At 38.9% G+C, this 22,677-nt stretch overlaps 2 protein-coding genes and 1 pseudogene across 2 annotated transcripts; 1 reads left to right on the top strand and 2 right to left on the bottom strand.

Moving 5' to 3' along the window:
- Positions 1-485: 485 nt before the first annotated feature.
- Positions 486-4,368, bottom strand: LOC149051607 (uncharacterized; annotated as a pseudogene).
- A 243-nt stretch (positions 4,369-4,611) lies between these two features.
- LOC149051606 (uncharacterized) lies at positions 4,612-5,842 on the bottom strand. The gene is made up of 2 exons (XM_089214512.1): positions 5,460-5,842; positions 4,612-4,856 (listed from the first exon to the last, which is right to left on the bottom strand). Exons 1-2 carry the CDS (start codon positions 5,665-5,667, stop codon positions 4,612-4,614), a joined length of 453 nt encoding a protein of 150 aa, XP_089070638.1. The 5' UTR covers positions 5,668-5,842.
- A 445-nt stretch (positions 5,843-6,287) lies between these two features.
- LOC149051605 (uncharacterized) lies at positions 6,288-20,405 on the top strand. Its single transcript, XM_089214499.1, has 13 exons — positions 6,288-6,358; positions 12,521-12,861; positions 13,350-13,721; positions 14,713-14,790; positions 15,443-15,540; positions 15,636-15,695; positions 15,979-16,177; positions 16,472-16,579; positions 16,816-16,903; positions 17,146-17,236; positions 17,303-17,352; positions 17,621-17,747; positions 17,843-20,405. The coding sequence occupies exons 1-13, from the start codon at positions 6,288-6,290 to the stop codon at positions 17,948-17,950; spliced, it is 1,791 nt and encodes a 596-aa protein (XP_089070625.1). The 3' UTR covers positions 17,951-20,405.
- Positions 20,406-22,677: the final 2,272 nt, after the last annotated feature.

Below are 22,677 nucleotides of genomic sequence, written 5' to 3'. Positions count from 1 at the left end.
TTCGCACTCGTTTCGTGCTTCGAGCAAATGCTGCGTTCACCTCGCTTGGCTCATAAAGCGGCTGTTATGCAGGCTAAAATACCTCTTCACATTTATAAGATAAGGTGTCATTGATTCGTTAGAGCGGGAAGAGACATTTATAACGTGTAAATAGTCACGAGCTGAAAGGTAACTGACTGATTTGTAACAAGGACTCACCCTGACAAACAAGAAATGATCTCACTTTCCGAAGAGGAACGCTCTTTTAAACATAAACAAACTTCAAAAATAAGTAAAGGAAGCAAAGCAATGAACAAAATAGATTTTTTCTTGACTTAGTTATTCCGGCGAGAACAAATGGTGAATGATTCACTCCTGGAAGCAAGCCTCTGAGGAGAAGTGAGAACACCGTTTAAGCAAAACTCTACAATTTGTGTACTTTACTAGCCTGTTCACAGACTCTCTTCATTTTTAGATATCGTCGACTGCACGTATAAAAAAAAAAGCGCGTTCCGCCCTCTCTCACGAGAAATCGCTTATCTTGTGCGCACCAAATTCCCAAAACAGAAAAACGTCTGTGAGCAGGGTAGTACTTTCTGTTTCTACATATTTTGCCCACGGAGCTGGCAAGTGCAATTAATGACGGCTTTTTTCAGCAGGTCAACGTAGAGCGCTTTGCGGCGAACAGGCTTGGGAGGTACTTCTAATTCTAGTTGCTAACAATTGTTTTAAAGCATTCCGAGTTTAAGTCGCTCCAGAGATCCTCCCTTGGCCATGGCACAGATATCGTACTGATCGTAAGTGATGGGGTGCTGTAGCGTGATGGATAGGATTGTTTCTCTTGCCATGGTAAAGTTTTCCTCTTCTACTACAGCTTGGATTTCAGCATCGTCGGATGTTTACCGTCGGACCTTCGCTGCAAGACCTGAGAAATATGAAGTACACTGCTGCGGGGTAAGAAACTCGGATACTTTGAACAAACGAACACTATCAGGTCCTTGTGCACATCTCATTTCACGTTACGATATCACCGTCTGGTTTTCTGCCGCTGGTTTGACCAATTGTAAACTTCGCATTTAGATAATCCCTCTGGTTTTGGTTAAAGCGATATGCTTTTTTGCTCGGCTTTAGCGCCCATCATTCTTTTACCTCTAATTCGCCGGATGTAGCCTCTCTTGTATCCCTAAAAGACGCAAACGAAATAACTTGACTGGTCGTGCCCTCCTCCAACCTGGACTTGTAGTCTAGTTTGACAAGGTCTATCAAAGACCGTTTCTGGAGACTTGGTGCATTTCTCTAAAGATAGGTGTTTTTCGAGAGATGACAGCCTTTGAAAGACCTTAATACACCCATCCTGAGGGCAGGTAAACACGGATGACGATTCATTTGTATTGTCAGTATGATCATGATCCTGCTCCACTTCCGTCTCTTGCTTCTTCCTTGACTGAGTCGGTTTTGGGCTAAGGGGTTTAAAGTCTCCAGAAGAAAACTCAGATGAAAGCCAACCAATGCCATGCTCTGAAGTAGATAACACATAAAGAAACAAGATTTACATAGACAGCACTGTTCACCTACTTCAATACTTCACTCTGCACAGCCTGTGAAGAGTGCCCCTTTGGTCCACTTTACTTCGCGAACAGATGAAACGTTTGCTTTTTACATCTTATGACGACATGTTCGTCAGAACCGTCATATGTCCGTTTTAAAAATTTTGTAGAACAAATTAAGCGCTATAAATTTATAAAGGGGCTAAGGGGCTTAAGTCTTTTACAAAGCAAAACCCCACGGGGTGGTAGACATCCGCTCCTCCTGCGTACCAGGATGGGAAATGGATGCCTTTCATGCGTCTGAAGGCTATAAGAAACACCTTTTACTCAAACTGTAAAAAAAATATATATATTTGCGCGATGAAATAATTCTATGAAAAAACGATTAAAATTGTTAGACTAACCTTCTGATGTTGTTTCCAATGCGATCTCTTTCTTCCTTTCCCATACCATAAGCGCGCCAAGCTACGAGAATTTCGTCTTTAAACTTGAAATTGTTTAATTTGTTGATACCAATAATCTTTCTGTTGTCATCTACTATTGTTTCCTCTTCAACACTTTGCATGACAGCAACCCGAACTCCTTCTACCCCCCCCCCCCCCCCATGCGAAAGAAGAGCACTCTTCAGTTGTTCGGCATTGGCCACGTCATTTCCTTCGTTTATGAAAGTCCTGACGTGATTCTCGCAGGTTGCAGCGAGCCTGTCTGCGGCACCTTTTCCACCCTGTGGGTCAGAAAAGTCAATGCGCTTGATTTCGATGCCGGTGGAGGAGGATATCACTGGGCATGAGAGTACGGTGGACGACGAATGATAACATCCTGCGTTATCCTAGCGAAAGAACGCCTTGTTAATCTCACTGTGTTCCAGCTTGATGGTATTCAGGACATCCTGCATGATTTTAACCACTGCAGCACTGCCTTGATTGCACGACTGGACTATGTGCAGAAAGCCCTGCCACTGGAGTACCCCGCTCACACGACGGTAGACGACAGAAACGTGCCAGGAGATACCTCGCTTACCAAACCAGTCGGTTTGGGACTCTCTGTATTTTTGTGGCAGGAACTTCATGGCCCAGTCGTTAATTATCAAGACAGTGTTGTCGTCAAGTTTCTCCAGTGCATCTATTCTCGCTTGGTATTGGTTAGCTGATCTAAGGATGTGGCATTTCCAGGACATTATGGCCAGCTGGGCTGTCTGGAATATAAATAGCGCTTCGTCTTTCGCGTCCTGAGTCGGAAAGGTCGTCTCGCCAAGGACCCGTTCAATCTTTGCCAGAGTTTCCTGAAGACTTTGACAACGGTCACAAAGATTAGTGTGTTGGTGACTGCATTGTTGCTGGTAATCTGAATCACTACAGTCGCTAAGAGCAAACAACACACAATGGTCTGCTACGTTAGAGGGGCTAGTGACATGAACCTGTTGATAAAACAAAACTGAGATTACTGTTTGTCTGTGCTTATACTTCAATATAATAGTTAATCAAATGATTTTTTAATCTAACATATATTATTAACGTAGGGGGGCGAATAACTTTTAACCTTAACCTTAGAAAAGACTATCCTCGACTATCCTCGTGCGCGCATTGTTAATCTCGAGAATTTATGTAAGCTAGTTACACGTGCACCATTTAGAGAAGAAAAAGAGTACAATTTTTTTTTTTTTTTTACGGAATGATTTTGTTGACGAGATAAAAGAAGTACTTACTTTTAGTTTTATTCAAGCTGTCTTGCTGGAGTCAGAATTCACATTACCCTATAGTCCCCCTTCAAATACTGCTTGCTTGCACAACTGTAGTCTCCCACTCCTTGCCGGAACCTAATTCCCCTATTTGGCGCACAAGGGCCACGAGATCATCAAATGCGCGAGCACCTTCAGCTGCAAAATAATCTAAGCCCTGCAGTGAATTTCTTACAGAGGCACATGCACTCAAAGAGTACCCGTCTCATAGTAGTTCCGCTGAATGGTCTGAAGTTGATCTTCAAACAGTCCTGAGTGTACTGTTGTACCACTCGCTCGGGTATCATCATACGGATTACGTTAGGTACTTGAATAACCTCACCAGACGAAAGCTTGAGATGTTTTTGCCCAAATGGAAAGTCCTGAAAAAGATGCGGGCTTGTGATGAAACCAAGAAAGTGGTCAAGCTGCCTCAAGTCTACTCGTATTCGTGTGGTAGACTGTTGTGGAACTTGAGCGCCTCGGCCAAACTGTGATCGATGAAGATTAGCCACGGAGTATCGGTAACTCGTCAACCCCGGGATATAACGGGAAATATTGTTGAAAGTTCCAACCCCTGCCAAAATCAAAAGCACTTGTCTACGGGTATCCCAGCTGGTTGCATTCTGGTACGCTTCTGCTAGGGCCTCTAAATACAAATGCTCTGAATGTGACAACTCGCTTAAACCTAGGGCCTTGTTCATAGCCGTAGAAGAGGCTAGACGTCGCCAGAGTTCACCAGCATTATCAGGGGTGACGCTCTTTAGTACAGTTGCTACTATTTCTGTGGCTCTCCTTGTCTGACGTTGTCTTGTACGTTCAGAGGAATCAATCCAAGAAATCCATGGCTTTCCAAGCGGCTCAAGTTTGCATGCTGCCAGGAACTCACTCAGCTTAACGTGCGGCTCATGTAAGATCACAGGTGAGGGCTCGTCACTCTGAGTAGAAGCTGTGCTTATTGTGTCTGACGACAGAAAGGTGTCATCAGCGATTGTAAGACGTCCAAAGCTTTCTGCGAACTCTTCAACAGATTGACCAGTATCACTCTGTATCCAAGGTTACCGTTTACTTACTTACATTTGCTTCTGAAGTCTCTAGTTCTACGTATGGAGTAACTTCAATCATTGGTGCGGGTGTCACTTTCTGTTGTTCGTTTGTCTCCGCGAAATGTTGCTTGCACATTCTGCAAAGAGCTGTGGCAAAAATAAATGTTAACCTTGTTAAAAGGCCATCGCCGCTTTCTTTACTATTCTTCAAAGCCATTTTCTTCCTTGGGGGGAGGGGAACAGGAGATTAAAGGGTATTGTAACGCTTACGCATATGTTGCTTTACGCCCTCGCGCGTTTAAAATTAAAGCGTGTACTTTAGCTACAAATGTGTTACGATAAACTCACGCAATCCAACTTGAATAAGTATTCCTTCAGTGTTTAAAATAAATGCAGATAGAACGCTGCCCAAATGCCGATCGCCTTTGACCGAGGCTGTTTTGTGAGCAGCTATTTCTAGTGGAATGCTACACTTCACTTTTGAGGATCTCCAGCGCATACCAAATTCCGCTCTGTGGCGAGGGCATATTGTCAATGACAAGTGGGACTCTTCCACTGCAAATACCCCTAAACAAAGGTAAAGGGAAAATTTTCCATTGCATACATCACGAGCGAGTTGAGAGGCTCGTGTGCTAGGAGATCTTGAGGTCGCGTTTTCATAAAAAGGTCTTTAAAGTCTGTGTATCAGTGACAGGTGTGTGTGTGTGGGTGGCGGAGCGGGGATGGTGAATAAAGATCTTTTTTGCTATCGTAAGCGTTAATATTATGTTTGCAAAATATTAACATCGCAGAAAGCCTGCGATTTTTAAAGAGATGAACTCGTTTGCTTATTGTACTGCAAGCCGGATACAAAAGAGCGGTACGCGAGTACTGGGGACAATAATTTTGTCAAATGGAAGGGGACATTTCGGTTCGACCGACCGAAATAACCTGACCGGTCAAGTGGACCAGCTTCAAAGGCGTTCCCAAATATTCTGGTAGGACCGAACCGAAATGGTCCATTCCATTTGATTTCTAACCGAAACTTCCGGAATTTTGGGCTGAATGGAAAGCACCCGAAGATTTTCTTAGAATAACATGACCATCGTGAGGTCTGTGATAAAGAGATGATGGAAATGTACACCACTATTAGCCGTTACATAAGACGGTAAGACAGTACATAAGATTTACCTGCTCTTGCTAACAGCAGTTTCCATTCAGTGTCAAGTGCTGTATCTGCTTTTAATCCATACAGCTCGCAGTGCCTCGACATGTCCCTTGTACAATTTCTTAAAGCGAGAACTTCAACTTGGCCTGGATAATCGCTGCTTAAACCACAGGGTGTGGCGTCGTGTAATAAACCAGAAAAACTACATGAGTGAAACGTTGCCGAAGCCATGACAAAAAACAAAGCTCTCCCAACAAACGAGACAAACTCCTCTAACGCTGTTTCAGCATTTCGTAATACTAGACGGAAATAATTCAATTAAAAATAAAATCGTAGAGGCGCGTGCAATAGTAAGTGGCGAAACAGTTCGTGACAATATATAAATTTTATTCCAGGAGCATTTGAACTGGAAATGTTTTATTAATATTGTTCCTAGAGTCGAATATTTCTACACTGATGATATATAAACAGACGTACGGTTGTACATTTTTTCATTGGGACAGCTGTAATTACTTCTTTGTCTGTTTACATTGTGTACGAAGTATAGCACGTACCGTCGTATGCGACAAGCTAGCGTGACCAATCTCTGCACGTTTGCTAAATTATGCGTCATATGATCTTGTTATCCCGTCTAGTATCTGATTTGTTCGCTCAATAAGAGTAATACTCACCTTGTTAACTGTGCGGTTTGAGAAGTGGTTAATTTTCATCATTGTATGTTATTTTCGGACAAAACATAATCGGGTTTCATTATTACTGAAGCGTCTGATGATGCGTAATAAGCGCTGCTTGGGAAGTGTTTACATAGCTCAAGCGCTGAAGTTGCTGGACACATTTTGGTCAAATCAGGTATGGATGAGTTGCCACTTCACAGGACAAACAGATTGAGAGATGGATTTAACTTCTATCACATCAAGCAATGGTAAGTTATTCGTTCAACAAAACTTTGCGTTAAAAATATGAATTCATTCAGCGGGCCGTCTAATTTGCATAAATTTTATTTACTCAGATACTCAAATTGCTTACTTTAGTGTGAGCATTGTATTGGATTTCCAGAGCTAAAACTTTCCACTAATTTAGTTCAATAGCCAAGCTTTTATTCTATATGGGTTTTACTAGGAAGCGGCATATACCAATGGCCTTTTACAACAGTTAAAGTTCGCCTTCATTTATTAACATTTCCAGAAATACAAATTTGACCTTTTTAAACTTGTCGATTGTAAATGTTAAAAACTTCTTTCTTCAAATTTCTTCCAGGAAATTAAAGAGTAAGTACGAAATAATACTCGGCTAAAGTTTCGATGTTAGGGATTGTTTCTTATGCGTTCACCGTTTTCTCGAAGTTGCAGTCGGATTCTGATGTTTTGAGTACGAAAAACCAGCAAAAAATCGATTTTTCAAACTTTTTATAATTTCTCCCGTACAATGAATCGCTTGAACCCAAAATTATTTTTTCTTCAATAAGGTTACTGAAAGGGATGTTTTGGCGAAAGGAAAAAGAATTCGTTTTTTTCACGAGTGTCATGCGATTTTCGATTTTCTCGGAAAATGGCTCTTAAGCAATTAAAATGCGTATAAAATAGCAAATGCTATTTGCTTTGGTAATAGTAGCGGTTAAAGCTGACTTTTAAATTTTATGATAAATAAGTGAGTCAAAAAACAAATAATTGAATTTGTGACAAAAACGAAATAATATTTTAGATTTCTTCAGGATCAGTTGCATCTGATTAAACGTAGCGGATTCAACGGATTAAAAATTGCGAGTTACTAACTAACTTCGATGTTCGGGAAAGATGCACCTGGGCAAGAAACGCCCTGAGTTTATCTTAAGTGAAGGAACGCTGTAAACGTGAAAAACAAAAAGGTTTTTCATCAGACTTGTTTTCCGGGAAAAAAAACCCAGATAGCAGTTGCTAAGTGAAAATTGAAGCCATTAGAAAGGGAAGAGGTTTTTAGATCTATTTCAACTCCCCCCCCCCTTGCCCCACCCTTCATATTTAGATGTGGGTATTTAAACACTACAAAAATAATGTATCATTTTAGTGTGATACGTGGTGCAGATCGATCCAATTTACAGCACTATGCAGAAGTACTATATATGAAGGCTTTCGAATAAAGCGCTTTGTTTTTCACATAAATTAGAAAGAGGCGGGCCAGAGCCCCCATGTGTCTGTACCTCATTTCTCCTTTCGTAATGTTTGAAAAAGGATAGATGAGATTTCAGAGCTATCTCGCGATCATCTTAAGGACATCTCCATCGAGAGAGATACAGGTACAACAATATATCGAGGAACTTGCGTGATTCGTCCTTCTTTGGCGGGATACCCATCTTTGATATCTCATTAATTTGTGAATAAATCGCCTCAGGCTAATGATTTTCGCCGCTTATAGACTGTCCGAAAAGGGAACATTTTGCCCAAAGACAAAGCTTCGAAGGGAGATGTGAACAATATCAACACCCCATAATTTTTCATAACGCGAGTCGATAGCTGGCTTATTTCCTTAATAATCTTAGGACAATTATCGAAGCTGACGTGCTTATTTTTGGTAACTGACCTGTTATTTTGCAAAACCAAGAAAGCCGCGCGATAACAAATGGGGGGGTTTCAAATCGAAATGTCCTTGAGATAGTCTTGATTACTCACCCATTTTGTATGGCGTAGTGGTATTTCTTAATTGGTCTGCTCGGCATACCTCGAAATTCCAGACTGATGTATCCAAATGAAAAGTAAAATACAAACAGTATCTAACTACTTATGGAGAAGAGCATTGTAAAAAGGTAAAGTAAGGCAGAACAGTCATTTGAGCTTTGAGAATCAATTGAAATTAGAAACTTACTTTAAGTAAAACCATATTTGTTCCGAGTTAGTTCGTGTTATGCTACTGCTCTAAAATCACCGAGATGGTTTCTTAAATAGCTAAATAAACAAAGACTCGCAATGGTGAATAGTCGACCGCAAGAGTGGACATTTACAATCGATACCAAAAATTTACTCTCTCGAGCCTGACTATTTATGACTACTTAACATTTTAGTCCACTCCATTATTTTAAAAGAATAATGAGTAACGTAGAGAAACGATTTCTTACACTATTAATTGATATTTTTGCTATGCTTTCTTTTAAACAGGTGAAAAGTCTGAGTTCTTAAAATTGAATTTAACGGGAGACAAGACGTCAAAAATGTAAATAACATCCAATTTCCTGCGTAATGAATTAGCAACACAATGGTGATTTTGACTCAAAACAACACACTCTGAAAGCTTATTCTTTTACCATGAGACTGATCTGGAAAAAAGTTTTCCCAAAGAAGAATTGCTACCAACCCGATTCGGCCGGAAGGAAATTTGGGGAAAAAAAGATTAGAATTGGTTGAGCGTAAGGCTGAGAGAAACGTAACTCAAACAGAAAAGTGAGATGTTGACAAAGGCTTGTCAGATTTGGGGAATCGTCCTATATTCAATAACTTTGTTGAGTGAGTACCAAATTTCTCTTTAGAATTTGAATTTTTGTTGAGTTTATTAGTATCGCAAGCATAGTCCAAAAAAAAAAAAAGACTTCTTCAGAGTTCTCGCACGCGGTTCGAGCTTGTTGTTTCCCTAAAGGCCTTCGGAAGAAAATACGGCAGCAGATAGCGATAGAACCTTTTAAATTTTCTTGTTCCTGTAGTACAAGGGCGTGCTTTGAGAAGCAGCTATATCGTTATTAAATAACTGTGGATAACGTGGTAGGTAAAAGCCCAAATCCAACTTAAGTAGTTTTGAGGTAATGTCAAACTAAGCATTTCTGTATTAACAATAATTTCAAATAAAAGGTTTCCTTAATATCAAAACGCACGTGAGTAATTATCAAAGACGTCTTATCCAACCGAATAGCCTGCCAACTTGTGAGTAGTCAATTTGAACATGTCACCAGAAAGAACTACCGAGGTGTTTTGTGAGGCAAAACGTCCGGGTGTCTGTAAAACGTGGACCGGATGACTGCAGATGGCGGGTGTGGATGGCGGATGGGAAATGCGAATGGAAAAAAAAAAAAAAAAATCTATATATATATATATATGTTTTGTGATTCTACTTAATGTTACTCTGTCTTTAACCACACAGAACGGGAAAAATGACATGCTGTTTAATACTGAATGTTGCAATTACCGTCACGTCGTCGGCAAGTGACCCTTGCCAGGTACCCTGGCTCCAATAGTCTGCTCTAAATAATCGAGAAAACAGCTATTTGTGCTTTAGATCACTGACTGTGAATAACGAAAGATAAAGAGAGAAAAGAGTTCTTAGACTATTTAACTACGTTCTGGTACGGACAACTGTTCGATTGTTATCCGCAAAATTTGTTTTTGCTGATAGCCTCTTGAGACACCGCAGGACACTTCTGTGTTTCTATTGGCGGTCGGCATTGCGAAAAATTTTGAATGTTGACGTAATTTGGCATGTGGTCACTTAAAGGCGTCTTTTTTTATTACGCGATCATGGACTTCCGTTTTCGGACTCTGCAACATACCAACCTAAAAATCCGGTGGGGGATTCAACTTTTTCTGAACGAATCTTCCGCAATTGCCTAAGACATTCGGCGGTCTTGTATCGCCTAGAATGCTATTGTCTTTCGCGACATTGACTTACAGTGCCCAGTTTATCAACGAGCGGAATATCAATTTGCTTGCCTAGAGCTAGTTCGAATCATATCAAAGTGATTGTTAGTTGCCAATGAGGAAGGATAAGAATATCACACAGAACCCTATGGAAAGATAAAGTAAATTTTATCCTACCCTTCCCCATCCCCCCCCCCCCTTCTAGACTGGTCTATAACATTGAGGAGCCATAAAGGACACTTTTCGTCTCTTTAAAGGGAAAGTTTTTTACTTATTTGTGTCCTCTGCGCGCCTTCCTTCGAGCGCTCGAGCCTCCCTCCTTATTATTTGCTATTCCACTCTCCCAATTACTATTTTAACAAATATCGATGTTATTGTGTTTCTCGTAGACTCAGAGAAATGCTGGATTCCCCTGCATGTCGTTCCAATACATGCAGCGTTGATATGAATTCACCAGAGGACTTCTACTTCCCCTGGTTTATTCCCCATACATGTATTATAGAATCAGTCCCGCTGGTGAAGTTATTAAAATACGATATAAACGTTATCAGTTTCAACGAGCAGCTTCATTTATTTGATGGATAGATGGTAATTTCTTGCATCCGTGCAGTTGAACAGATCGAATACTCGATAAAGCTTCCGGTAGGAAAATACTGATTTACAAAAGACCACTAACTTTAAACATGATTCATGAACTAGTTTTATTAAAAACGTATTTTATCAACTTATTATTATTTGCTCTATAAGAAAATGTAAACTAATATAGCTATTTCTATATAGCTAACTTTAGTGAGTTTCCTGTTTTGCTGAAGCGAACAATTCCTCTGCACCTGGTGGAAAAAGCCGTTAGCTTCATTGTTCCTTTTATGAAGGAAAAAAATAGTGGTGGCTTATGTCAGTGAGAAGCGATCGAGTATTATCATATGTCATATTACCGCCATCAAAAGAGTGTTAATACGTTACAGAATCTGTCGTGTCGGTGTTGTTTTCATGTTAAGAACTATATAGCATAAGCATACTGGCATCGGCTGGGGGCAACTTCTTCATATAATAAGCTTGAAGAATTGGGCTTCAATCCGGTAAAATGTTCACAGCCCTGTTTTTACACTCTGCTCTGAGTAAGTACAACCGAAGCTCTACTACATCTTCTGATTATGTTATGGAAATGTTAAGTAAATAGTGTCTGGTTAGATCTAGATATTTTTTATTCTTGAAACAGTTTTGCGGTTTTAAAATTGAAATGGTAGTTATAATTCACGATTGTTGTGTCTTAATGGACGTTTAGTGCAAAGCCTTTCAGAAATATTATATAAGGTTTCAGGAACACGATAACATAGTCGCCTACCTCATGAAGCTGCTGTGACCATAAGTCAACCGAGAAATAAACAGACGCTATATATGATCTTTTTCGCGAAAAAAACGAATTGAGTTCGTCGACTAAAACTAATTCAGACGTTTCACTTAAACAATCTTGCACGAAAGAAATGGGAGTTGCATTCGTGCTCATTTTATAAAAACGCTAAGTCGAAAAAATAATTGTGATAAACAGAGGGCCAGTTTGGACAAGTGTTTATCATAATAAATGCCGTCAGCAACAGTTCAGCTTGTGACGGGTTCATCTTTTAATTCCCTTTAATAAATTCCCTGCATCCTCGAATTTTTTATCGGTTTCAGTTGTTGAATTTTATTTTCTAAATGGACGCCAAAACCCAGTAGACGGTAAATTAATGAATTCCAACCCAGTTAGAAAAAGAGAAAAAAAAAGCAAAATTTTTACGTTTACTGTCTTCATTTACAATTTTCATCTCCACTCAAATCACTTTTTTTACTTTTTTTTTGAAATAATAATAGGGTCATTTGTCGAAAGATATACTTTTTTATCTCTCCGCTACTACGCCATTTAAGCCATTTATTTGGGCAATGGAACATGCTCACGGTATTCCATTGTACAACAGTGCAAAAATACGGACGGAGAGCGGAACAACAGAAGGCTGCACCTACCAAACGGATATTATTGTTGTTGTTGTTGTTTTTTCCCTTTTTTAAGCAACAAATTTCTTAGCTCATTAAACTTTTCTGACGGTTATAAAGAACACTTGAATGGTTTCCCAACGGCACTCTCTTGACTTGGAATAATATCGCGCAAAATGTCGGCATCGAATAAGTCGTAAATATTTATATTGTAGTTATCTGTTCCGAGAAGCGACAATTTTGAACTTTTTGAACTTACAAATAAAAGTCTAATCCATACGTTTGACCTCTCGGTGATGATTCTGGGAAAAACAAAGCTATAAGGCACAAGTATTTGCTTTGCTCTATGCATGTGAAGTCGTTGCCCAAAGGAATAAGCGCCCATCCCGGTTACTTCGAGGAACAGTTAAAAACTGTCTTAAGTTTTGGCATTTTTTACCGCAATTTCCTTTCATTTCAACTTTTTAGTTGTTTCAAACGTTATTTTCGACATAACAATCTTATTTTCTCTTCTACAGTCATCCTTCATTTGATGATGGAATTGCCAGGTATCAGAACAGGGAAGTCTGTTACAGCCAGGGAGGTAACTTAGTCTCCATCGAAACTGAAGAAGAATGGAAGTTTATCAAACATGAAATTCAAGAGCGTGGTACTTGGAATACTAGTGCGTGGCACATTGGTTTATGGACGATAGGCAGGGTTTGGACTTGGCAGAGTGGAGAAAAACTAAATATTTCGAAATGGCGAGATTCTGAGCAAGATGGTAACGGCGAATATGCGGAAATATCCAAGAATGGAGGCCTCTTTAATGGTATCAATCAGAGTGATGAAAATGCCTACATTTGCGAGATTCCCGGAGGTAAGATCACGTTCTAACCATAAAGTATATTATATGCTGAAATATTACATTCTTGCACTTGTGTCGGGAAAATTTCTCTTGCTTCTTAAGATGAAGATATTGTTCACAGAATATGCTCAGCTCACCTCACTTGAACATGTACGTGTCAGCGACGAATGAACTTTTAAGCGCGTATTAGTAGTTGAACATAATGCCCATAAAAAAATCCGGGACAAATGTTTCCAAAAAAAAAATGATTACTCTAAAATTGTCCTTTTTTTGCATCGCCTGCAGCTGAAAAACCGCGATCGAAATTGTATATTTAACAACTTTTGTCGAGTGCGTTGAGATTGGGATAATCTAGCCAACGGAATTTTCCCTTGCCACAAGTTACAAGGCGTGTTCACTGAGGTCAGTTAGTAAATGCATGTTCTTTTAAACATAACACATCGAAGAATGTATGCCCAAGGTCTTGAGTACCAGTTTTGAAGTACTGGTTTTTCTCGTAGAGTGCCAAGCAACCTGTTTCAAAAACTCCTCTTACATATTTTCGAAAAGCGAAAGAGATTGGAATAACAGTAGGCGTGTCTGTAACGTCCAGGGATTTGACTTAGTCTCCATCGAAACTGAAGAAGAATGGCAGTTTATCAGTAACGAGATTCAGAAGCGTGGTACTAGGAATGCTGGTGCGTGGCACATTGGTTTATGGAAGATAGGCGGGGTTTGGACTTGGCTGAGTGGAGAACAATTAAACATTTCGAAATGGCGAGATTCTGAGCCAGATGGTAACGACGATTATGCGGAAATATCCAGGAATAGAGGCCTCTTTAATGGTATCTCTCGGAATGATGAAAATGCCTATATTTGCGAGATTCCCGGAGGTAAGATCACACTCCAACCATAAAGTCTACTATGTGCTGAAACATTACAGTCTTCCACTTGTGTCAGGAAAATTGCTCTTGCTTCTTAAAAGTGAAAATATCGTTCACAGAATATGCTCAGCTCATCTAACTTGTACGTGTGAGCGATGAACGACCTTCTAAGCGCGTATTAGTGGTCGAACATAATGCCCATGAAAAAATCCGGGACATATGTTTCGAAAAAGAATGATGACTCTAAAATTTTCCTTTTTTTTTACATCGCCTGCAGCTGGAAAAACAGGGATGGAAATTGTATATTTAACAACTTTTGTCGAGGGCGTTGAGATTGGGATAATCTAGCCAACGGAATTTTCCCTTGGTATAAGTGACAAGGCGTTTTCATTGATATCAGTGAATGAATGCATGTTCTTTTGAACAAAACATATCGAAGTATGGGTGCCTGTGTGTACCCTACTGATTTAGGGCTGTAATTACGGCAAGATCCTGCATGAGCTGAACAATTTTTGATCGAGTAAATGGTAGCTGAAACAGACTGAGGTAATGCAAGTTAAATAGAGGCTTCACCGAAATATTTTTATTTGTATAATGAAAAAAAGGTGATTCAAATGGCTTGCCAACAAACTTTGAGGCATTTCTTTAAATGCATCTGTCACAATCTGACACCTGTGAAGAAGAGAAAGTGTAGGAAACAAAAGCGCATGCACGTTTAAAAAAAACAACAAAAAAATCATTATCAACGGTACTGGTTTGGCAAACAAACTTAAGTTTAATATCTGTAACGAGTATTGATGAACGACGTATACCTCTTCAATCAGAGCACACTTCTATTCAATCAGTAAATGGAAAATAATTGTCAGTAAAAAATTAATTCTGTTTCGAGATTCTGGGAGTTTGCCCGTTTGTTAGGTGCAATCGCGTGTGTAAATCTGATCTTTTCTTTTCTTTTTGGAATAATTAATTCCTCTGTATTGCATTTGTGACATTTGTTCAGCAGATTCAGCTCCTGGACAAAACTCTTGGCAGGGCTCTTACCAAGACTACATTGGACCACCTTGTACACAACGATATGGTAAGAGGAGTGGGTCACTATAATGACGTGAATATGTCTCAAGCACAATAAATAACCCATTCTTAGAAATAAAAGGTACAAAATGATAAGGGAGGGGGGACCCGACAGACTTGCTGGTGCTCAATGTAATCGAAACTTCACCGGTGCTTAACGTAATTGAAATTAAAACCGGCGAGTATCGCGATCAAGCTTATAGCTGAGTGGTAAACCATTTCCTCAGCTACCTAATCAATTAACAAAAGCCATAGCTCGTTTGTCTTTTCCTCCCTCATTATTGTTAACAACGGGGATGTTCGAGGTAATGTATTCCAATAGTTTCCGTTGGCATAGCACACTTCAAGTTGAGTACTTCGTAACATTGGCGACATATGGTGTTGACACATTTAGCAAAACCTGTTTTGGAAGGAAACCAAAGTGATCCTCGCTAGCGTTCACTTATTATAAAACATCTGTTTCATCCAAGTTTTGTAAATTGAGCGATATGACAAGTTTGAATTTTTGAACTTTTAAACCGTTTGCGTTTCCTGTCATTCGCCTCCCAATAGTTGGAAAAATATACAAACATGTGCTGGGAGGAAAGCTGTAAAACATTGAAACAGCTCAATTGACATCTCGTTCTAATCCAAGATTTTCCATTATCATCCATCTCCAGCATCGCCATCGCCATTGCCATCGCCATCGCCATCGCCATCGCCATCGCCATCGCCAACAACACCATTGTCATCGTTTTTAAGGACAGTCGAGGAGCTGGTTTGTGTTCTAAATAGTCATTTACGTTTCTATGCATGTCGCTTTTCGGGACCTTCTCTGTTTATAAATGTGACATATATTTTTTTTAATTCTAGGCAAATGCTTCTGTGTCAAAATTATCCGGAATAAACATTACCAGAAATATTTCCATAAAGGTATCCAATTTTCATAACTTGAAGGCTTTTAACTTTGATATATCTATTTAAACCATAAAAGTAAATATCTGATCTTTCAGGATAAACCACCATTCAAGCCATATGAGGTGAAAATGGTGAAAAATGGGAAAAAATAATCCAGGCTCCTAAAAGAGTTATTTTGACAATGAATACCCTGAACACCATCGAGGGCCTCCTGCTAGACTTTTTCCGCCTTCTTAATATCAATTGCATCTATGAGACTGGCTAGTTAATGACCTGGAAATATTTTACGTCATTGCAGGAGGCTGTAGGTGTGTTTGAAAATTTCACCATAAATATCGCGAACGTCGCAAAAGACATGGCCAACATGGAAGAGGTTAAGACTCTAAGAAAATCCATCTTTGAGGTGGCAGAGGCCGTCGAGAATTTTGCTCTTAATTATGGAAAGCAGCACTTGAGTGGAATGAGGCTTTCAAAAAGAATCGTGTCCCCAAAAATGGGTGAGGTTGCGGCCTTCAAAACTGTTTAGGTTTAAAGTCTATTTCTCTGTTACTTAATGACTTGCTGACAGACCGACTGAGCGGCATAATTTCCTAGATAATGTAAGAACTCATTTATAAGCCTGAAACGTTATTGTTGAATGTTATCGATGTCTGGTTGTTTTTTTCTTTTTAATTTGTTTGATACTTTAAAATTTTGCGGTGAAGGAAATTAAAAGTATCTTTAAACAATCAATAAGACAGAATAGAAATCCTTCAAAATTTTGAAACCTTTCTTCTCGCTCGGTTTGACAGTTTTGGCCATTCAAAAAGCCTATCGCCAGAATGCGAGTTACTTCCACTTTGAGGAACAACGATGGCAAGCGAGAATCGATATCGCTTCTTCAAATTTTGAGGAAAATGGTTCGTATTAAACGGCGTGTTAACTTTACAACTTTTAGTTACCTTGGTTTCTCCAATCGAAATTTCTGTATTGAAATAAATCCTTAAAAAAAATGCGGTTTATTAGTTTACATAGTCTATTTTCTTGAATCATTTGCCTTCCTTCTAATGTCATGATAAAAATTTTAATTTTGTGGTTTATTATTATTATTTTTTTTTTGATAACTTATTTTTTGTTGATTCTTGGGGGTTTTAAGGATCATTGGTGGTGGCTTTTGTGTACAAGGATCTGCATGACCTATTTCTGACAGATCAACCTATCAGGAATAAAACAGCCAACAAAAGGTGATGTTATTTTCATTTTATTGTATGTCCCTTTCCTAAAAAACACACAACGCAGAAACACGTAAGACCCAAGTTCAACTAAACTGACCTTAGAAACTGTCAAAAGTTCCAACTAAGGTTGGAAGTCTCCCTGCCTGTCTCAGACTATTTCACCTTCAATAAAAATTCGCTTGAATCTAGCGAGAGTATATGCTTGTTGATTCCTTGGTTTTGGTTCATTTTCAAATATAATTTCTTCATAGGTATATCAACTCCAGGATAATGGCCATAACTATGGACCCCAAGCCAAATAAATTGGGAGAAAATGTCATCCTTAAGTTCAAAAACCTTAAGGTAACATTAAAATTAGTAGTTACGCGTTGTTATGATTTATTCTGACAAGATAAAATCCATTTTCAGGTCTTGACAGCAGAGAAGCGTTGTATGTTTTGGAGTGGCAGCAGCAATAGGTAAAAATAAAACTGCAATAATTATATTATTGTTCAGTATTTATTCCTTCTTAAATTGATTTAAGTATGAAGGAGAATGAATGAACGTTCTTAGCAAGATGTTCCCTGGAGGCCAACATGTTGGCGTTTTTAGAGAGAGGAAGTCTGACTGAAATGTTCTCGCAGCTAAGACTACAATGAAGGAAAAACTTAGCGCAAAATTGTCAAACATCGCCTCTTCCAAAACGATGAACAATTTTGTGCGCTTTGTCGACCTACTTTTTTTCAGGTCAGAAGGCTTTTCAGAGGAAGGATGCCATGTAGTTACATCAAAAAGCAACTCAGAAGAAACAGTTTGCAGCTGCAATCATTTGACGCATTTCGCCGTCTTACTGGACTACGACGGTAGCACAAAGGTAATCAAATAATTTTTGCCTTACTCTATAATTTTATGGGCTCAATTAAATACCTCAATGTTTTATTTTAAATTTCTTTTTCTTTTTTGACACAGCTCACCGAGGAGGACGAAACAGCTCTGAAAGTTATCACCTACGTGGGACTGAGCCTCTCCATCGTCGGGATACTTTTAACATTAATACTTTATTCTTGCGTCACGTAAGTAATGTACCTGAACATTAGTGACGTAGATTCTCAACTCCCCTCAAGTAAGCTAGAGAGAAAAGAGATCTCAATGCAAATCTCCATGCCAATAAGAAAATGCATGCCAGCCAGCCAGATAACTAAGAAATTCAAAGTCGATTTCATGCCCCATCAAGAGCGCTTGAAAAGCTCATGGTTTCACGTTTTATGAATTGTTTTCGGTTAAGCTATTTTCCTCGTAATGCTTTCCTTTTTTTTGTCCTTTCTAGAGCTATTTACTGTTTTTCTTCTTTCCTTTGATGTCAAGATTTAGTTGATATCTTTAGCCATATTTTGCTGTATCTTTTGATTCAATTTTGTTGTTCTGATGTATTCAGTGTGTGTTGATGTTATCCATATTCTCTAGACTCTTAACTATAAATTTCCATTGGTATTGTATTTGCTAGTTCAAAAACAAACTCACAGTCTGATTAAATTGGTATTCATAAACAAAGTAATAGCTAGCTCACCTGATTGTAACATAAAGAAAACCCAGCAAGGACCCAGCCAGTCTGTTGTCAGTTGTCAGAGAGCAAAAAATGAGTAGAACAGGATCCTGTAAACAAGAACAGTGACAATAATCTGAAAAACTAATTAAAACAGAGGATTTTTTTTCTGCTTGCTCGTGTTGAGTGCTGGACTGCTGTGCAGGTAAAGGGGGTAAATTTCTAAAGAAACTGTGGTGCTGCATCAGTGGGAGAGTATAACAGGGTAATTAAGTATTATTGACTAAGTTGATAGTGTAAATTGGCCAGAGTAAAGGGTTTAAAAGCTGACATTTTGAGTGCAATAGCCCTTCGTCGGAGCAATTGGAGGAATTGTGGGTTGTGTGTGTATTTATATTCAGAAAATGGAGCTATGTTATTGGTGGGAATATGGTGACAGGAAAACAAGAATATATTAGCTGAATGAAAAGCATTCGTTGATACCATCTGGCTTAAGAGTGCCTATTTGAAAGATAATTTTTGCTCTGGAGTTATGCAGCCCTCTGAACTGCCTTGATGTAGGGAAAGGCCACAAAGTGCCATATGCTGCCAAGAATGATTGTGCAGATTAAAGTATCTAGCGACTGCTTTGGATGAGTCCTTGTGATTTCTTTTTACATTGCGAAGGTGTTATGGCTATGTTGGTAGCTGAGGGTTCAAGCCCAGACCACAACAACACTCAGGTCTTAAAATAACTAACAAGAACATGCTGCCTTTGATACAACATCTGCAAATGGTTAGATGTTCTAGTCTTCTCAGCTAAGGATGATAAACCATAGGCCCCATACTCTCCTACATCTTCTCTGTACTGGTTATAAGCAGCGGACATTAACCCCCTAACTCCCAGAAATGATTAACAGGTAACTTCTCCCTATAATATCCACACATTATCTAGCAAACAGGTGATGAGAATACCCAGACTTCTCAGGTAGAAGATGTTTTCTTGATCCAACAGAAAAGTTCTCATAACTGATGAATATGCAATTGTGCAGCAGCTAGAGGGGAGAATTAATTAATAATCAGATCTTGAGAGTTAAAGAGTAAAACAACTCACAGACTTCAACAAAGAGTAACAAATGTTGCCCCAGTGTGGCCTTCTTATCATTTATAGGGCCCACATTTACACCTGCTTTTAAAAGCCGAACTGAGCCAGCCTGTATAAATATTCCAAATAAATAACTTAATATCAAGTTCACACTTACATCACAAATGGAGGCTGGGTGCCCAAGGGGCCTAGGAGCTGCAACTACAGTCACACCCCAAGATGCTAGAACACCCAACTGGCCTACCCAACGCTAAAGTGGCAGCTTGCTGAAATAGACCCTGCAAAACAAACCCTGCAGTTGCGGTTGAGGGGAGGAAACACCGAGAACTGCTATCCTCAAGGACAAGAATCCCACACTACAGAACAGCAAACACAACACGGGCACACGATAAACCAACACATACACTGATAAGGTATACTGCTGGATGAGGACAGCCCCAGAGCCCTAACATCCACAGCAGTGCTGATGCAAACTATGCAGAATGCAACAAATACTGCACGGATGCTAACAGCTGGCTAAGACATAAACCAAATGTCTGAAAACACTACTGACCATGCATGTATTTGCTCTTAGTCATTTAAACTGTATGTTAAATTCCATTTAATAACTATATTAAAATTTGTTCATAAAATAATACTGACCCATGGAAACTGAGTTAACCTATAACTACTATACTCTTTAAAATGATTTTAACAGTGAGAGGAAAAACAAAACAAAACAAACAAACACTCAATTTATTCAAAATTAGGCTGCTATGGTATGACCACTTACCCTGCACCCATCCAGCTGGGTCAGGCATCTGAGAAATTCCATTTTTTACTTAAAAACATATTCAGGCATGTGCTGGAAGTGGCTCCAAACATAACAGCCATGGTGAATCTGTTGCCAAAACCACTTAAAAAAATCAAATTGTCTGAAAGGAAACCACACAAACATTAGTAAAACATGGGCACCCAAATTAAGCTCACTTAAAAATACACTCCCATTAGACCCATTCAATAAGGGAGTGCTTCATATTATTGCACTGTGTTTATATTCTGACTGAAATGGCACAATTTCCTGGTAGATTAGGGGTAGGGGTCAGTTTTTTGGTCAATGAAGTGGAAAGTGTTACTTTTGTGATCCCATCTACCCATGTGCTGCTGGCCTCTCGGAATACCTGCCCTATTATAGTCTATTCTGTGGCCAACTGTACACCCCATCTGCTAAGTGAGTCACTTTACCAGAAATGTAATACTTGTGATCCCAACTTAGTCAATTTCTGTTTATAGATGCATCTATCTAGCTAAAACCAAGTCTTTTAAGTAGGTCATGATCCTAAAATGAAGTGACACATTTGTTTATGTGAATTTAGAACACTTTACTTTTCATTTTCAGTGCATTAATATTCTGGTACATTTAAATCTAGTTTGAATCTTCCTGTTTGTAAATCCTTATTTTGATGTACGAAAATTTTCCAGTTTAAGTCCCCACTCTTGTAACTTTATTGAAAATGTAACCCCATTATAGCTAAGTGAGTCATGAAAATGCCACCCAAACCAGCAGCACATCCCTGTGCCTTTATTACAAGTTGCAACTTTTTTGAAAAAAAGTACATGTAGCTGGGTGTCACTTAGACTTAGGTACAACTACTTAAAAGTACACAATGATCAGACCATATGTTGCTGACCTTCAATATAAGCCTTGATCTTTTTGCTCTATTAATCAATTCTGTTCTCACATCAGCGAACCAGGAAATCCAATGCAGTTTTGAAGTCCAGATTTGAACCTTTGCTTGACAAAGGCCAGTATAAAAATAATGACAAGCTTAAAAATAATAATAATACATGTAATAATAATGATCAATTGTGCAAGCATGAAATTACAAGTGAGTTTTTAGCAAAACATCATCACCTGTCTAACTTTCCAACATAAAACAGGGGGGAAGGGGGTACTTATTCCAAAGGGGTTGCTTTTTGGAAGAAGGGTGCTAAATCAAATTATTATGATATGTAAACAATTTTGTCATCATTGTCTGATAAAGGTTACTTCAATATTTCATTTAGAGCTGGAAGAAGACAGCCAAGATCAAACAGACTCTCTTTGATAATTGTGAGGCACCTAAATTGATAATTTTGAGAATGAAAATCTGTATAAAAAGATCCACATACAATTTCAGAGGAAATAACTACACAAGGCTTACTGTAATTTAAGACACGGAACAGAACGAAAATGAAGATTTGTAATTTTAGAAAGAGAGATTTTCAATTTGCAAAAAAAGAATCCGTGTGGAACTCCACTGTACAGAAGGATGAGAGGGTCCATTAGAAACCTCTAAGCTGTCGAAAAAATTATCCACAACCGCAAAACCGCAAAAAAATTAGATCAAAATCAAAAACCACATGCAAAACCGTCAAAATCTATAAGTGTTCACATCCCAGTTCTCAAAACCCTGATCGGTCCGATACAGTGTTGACAAGTGGAACATACAGAGGTTTCGCGGCTATTCGAGATCAGTGGCCGCTTGGATCGAAGAGAAACCGGAATCCAAATGGGAAAATCCGAAAACCACTTAGGAAACCAAATCCGAAACCCATAAGACAAGTATTTATGACGAAACCGAAAAACATATGCTAAAGAACGGAAAATCCGCAATCCGTAATGAACACACAATCTGAAAAACCAAAATTCCATGGCACAAAAACCGATCCTAAAAAAATATCGAAAATCCCAATGCCCCCCTTATGGATGAACCGGTCAGTTCAGTCCAGAACTCATACAAATGATAACACAACAACCATTATTATTACTGAAACCTCAACGAAAACTCTTTTTATCGTTATTATTTTCCAATCAGAAACATGCCGCAAAACAACTCTAGTCACGCGATATTTTTCAGGGAAGGTGTCATGTCACGTAATCGAATCATCCGTCGACTACGAACATCGATGCTGCAGCCTCACGGATTTTTTTTTTCTTTTGTAATTATAGATCTACATTTTATAGCTAAATGGCGCAGTCCTTCCTTTAAATACAGAAGAGGATTTGATTAGCTAAGAACACCACGGAGATGTTCATATTTTCAGTTCGTTTCGTTTCGTTTATCAAATCACAGTAAGCACTAAAACTTCCGGAGATATGGCCGATTCTAGTTTTACAATAGAGACTAAATACATTTTATGAAATCAGATATTTGA

This window comes from Pocillopora damicornis, chromosome 1 (assembly GCF_964200805.1).
Source record: "Pocillopora damicornis chromosome 1, jaPocDami1.2, whole genome shotgun sequence".
NCBI classification, from domain to species: domain Eukaryota; kingdom Metazoa; phylum Cnidaria; class Anthozoa; order Scleractinia; family Pocilloporidae; genus Pocillopora; species Pocillopora damicornis.
This window is presented reverse-complemented; position numbering and strand designations above follow the sequence as displayed.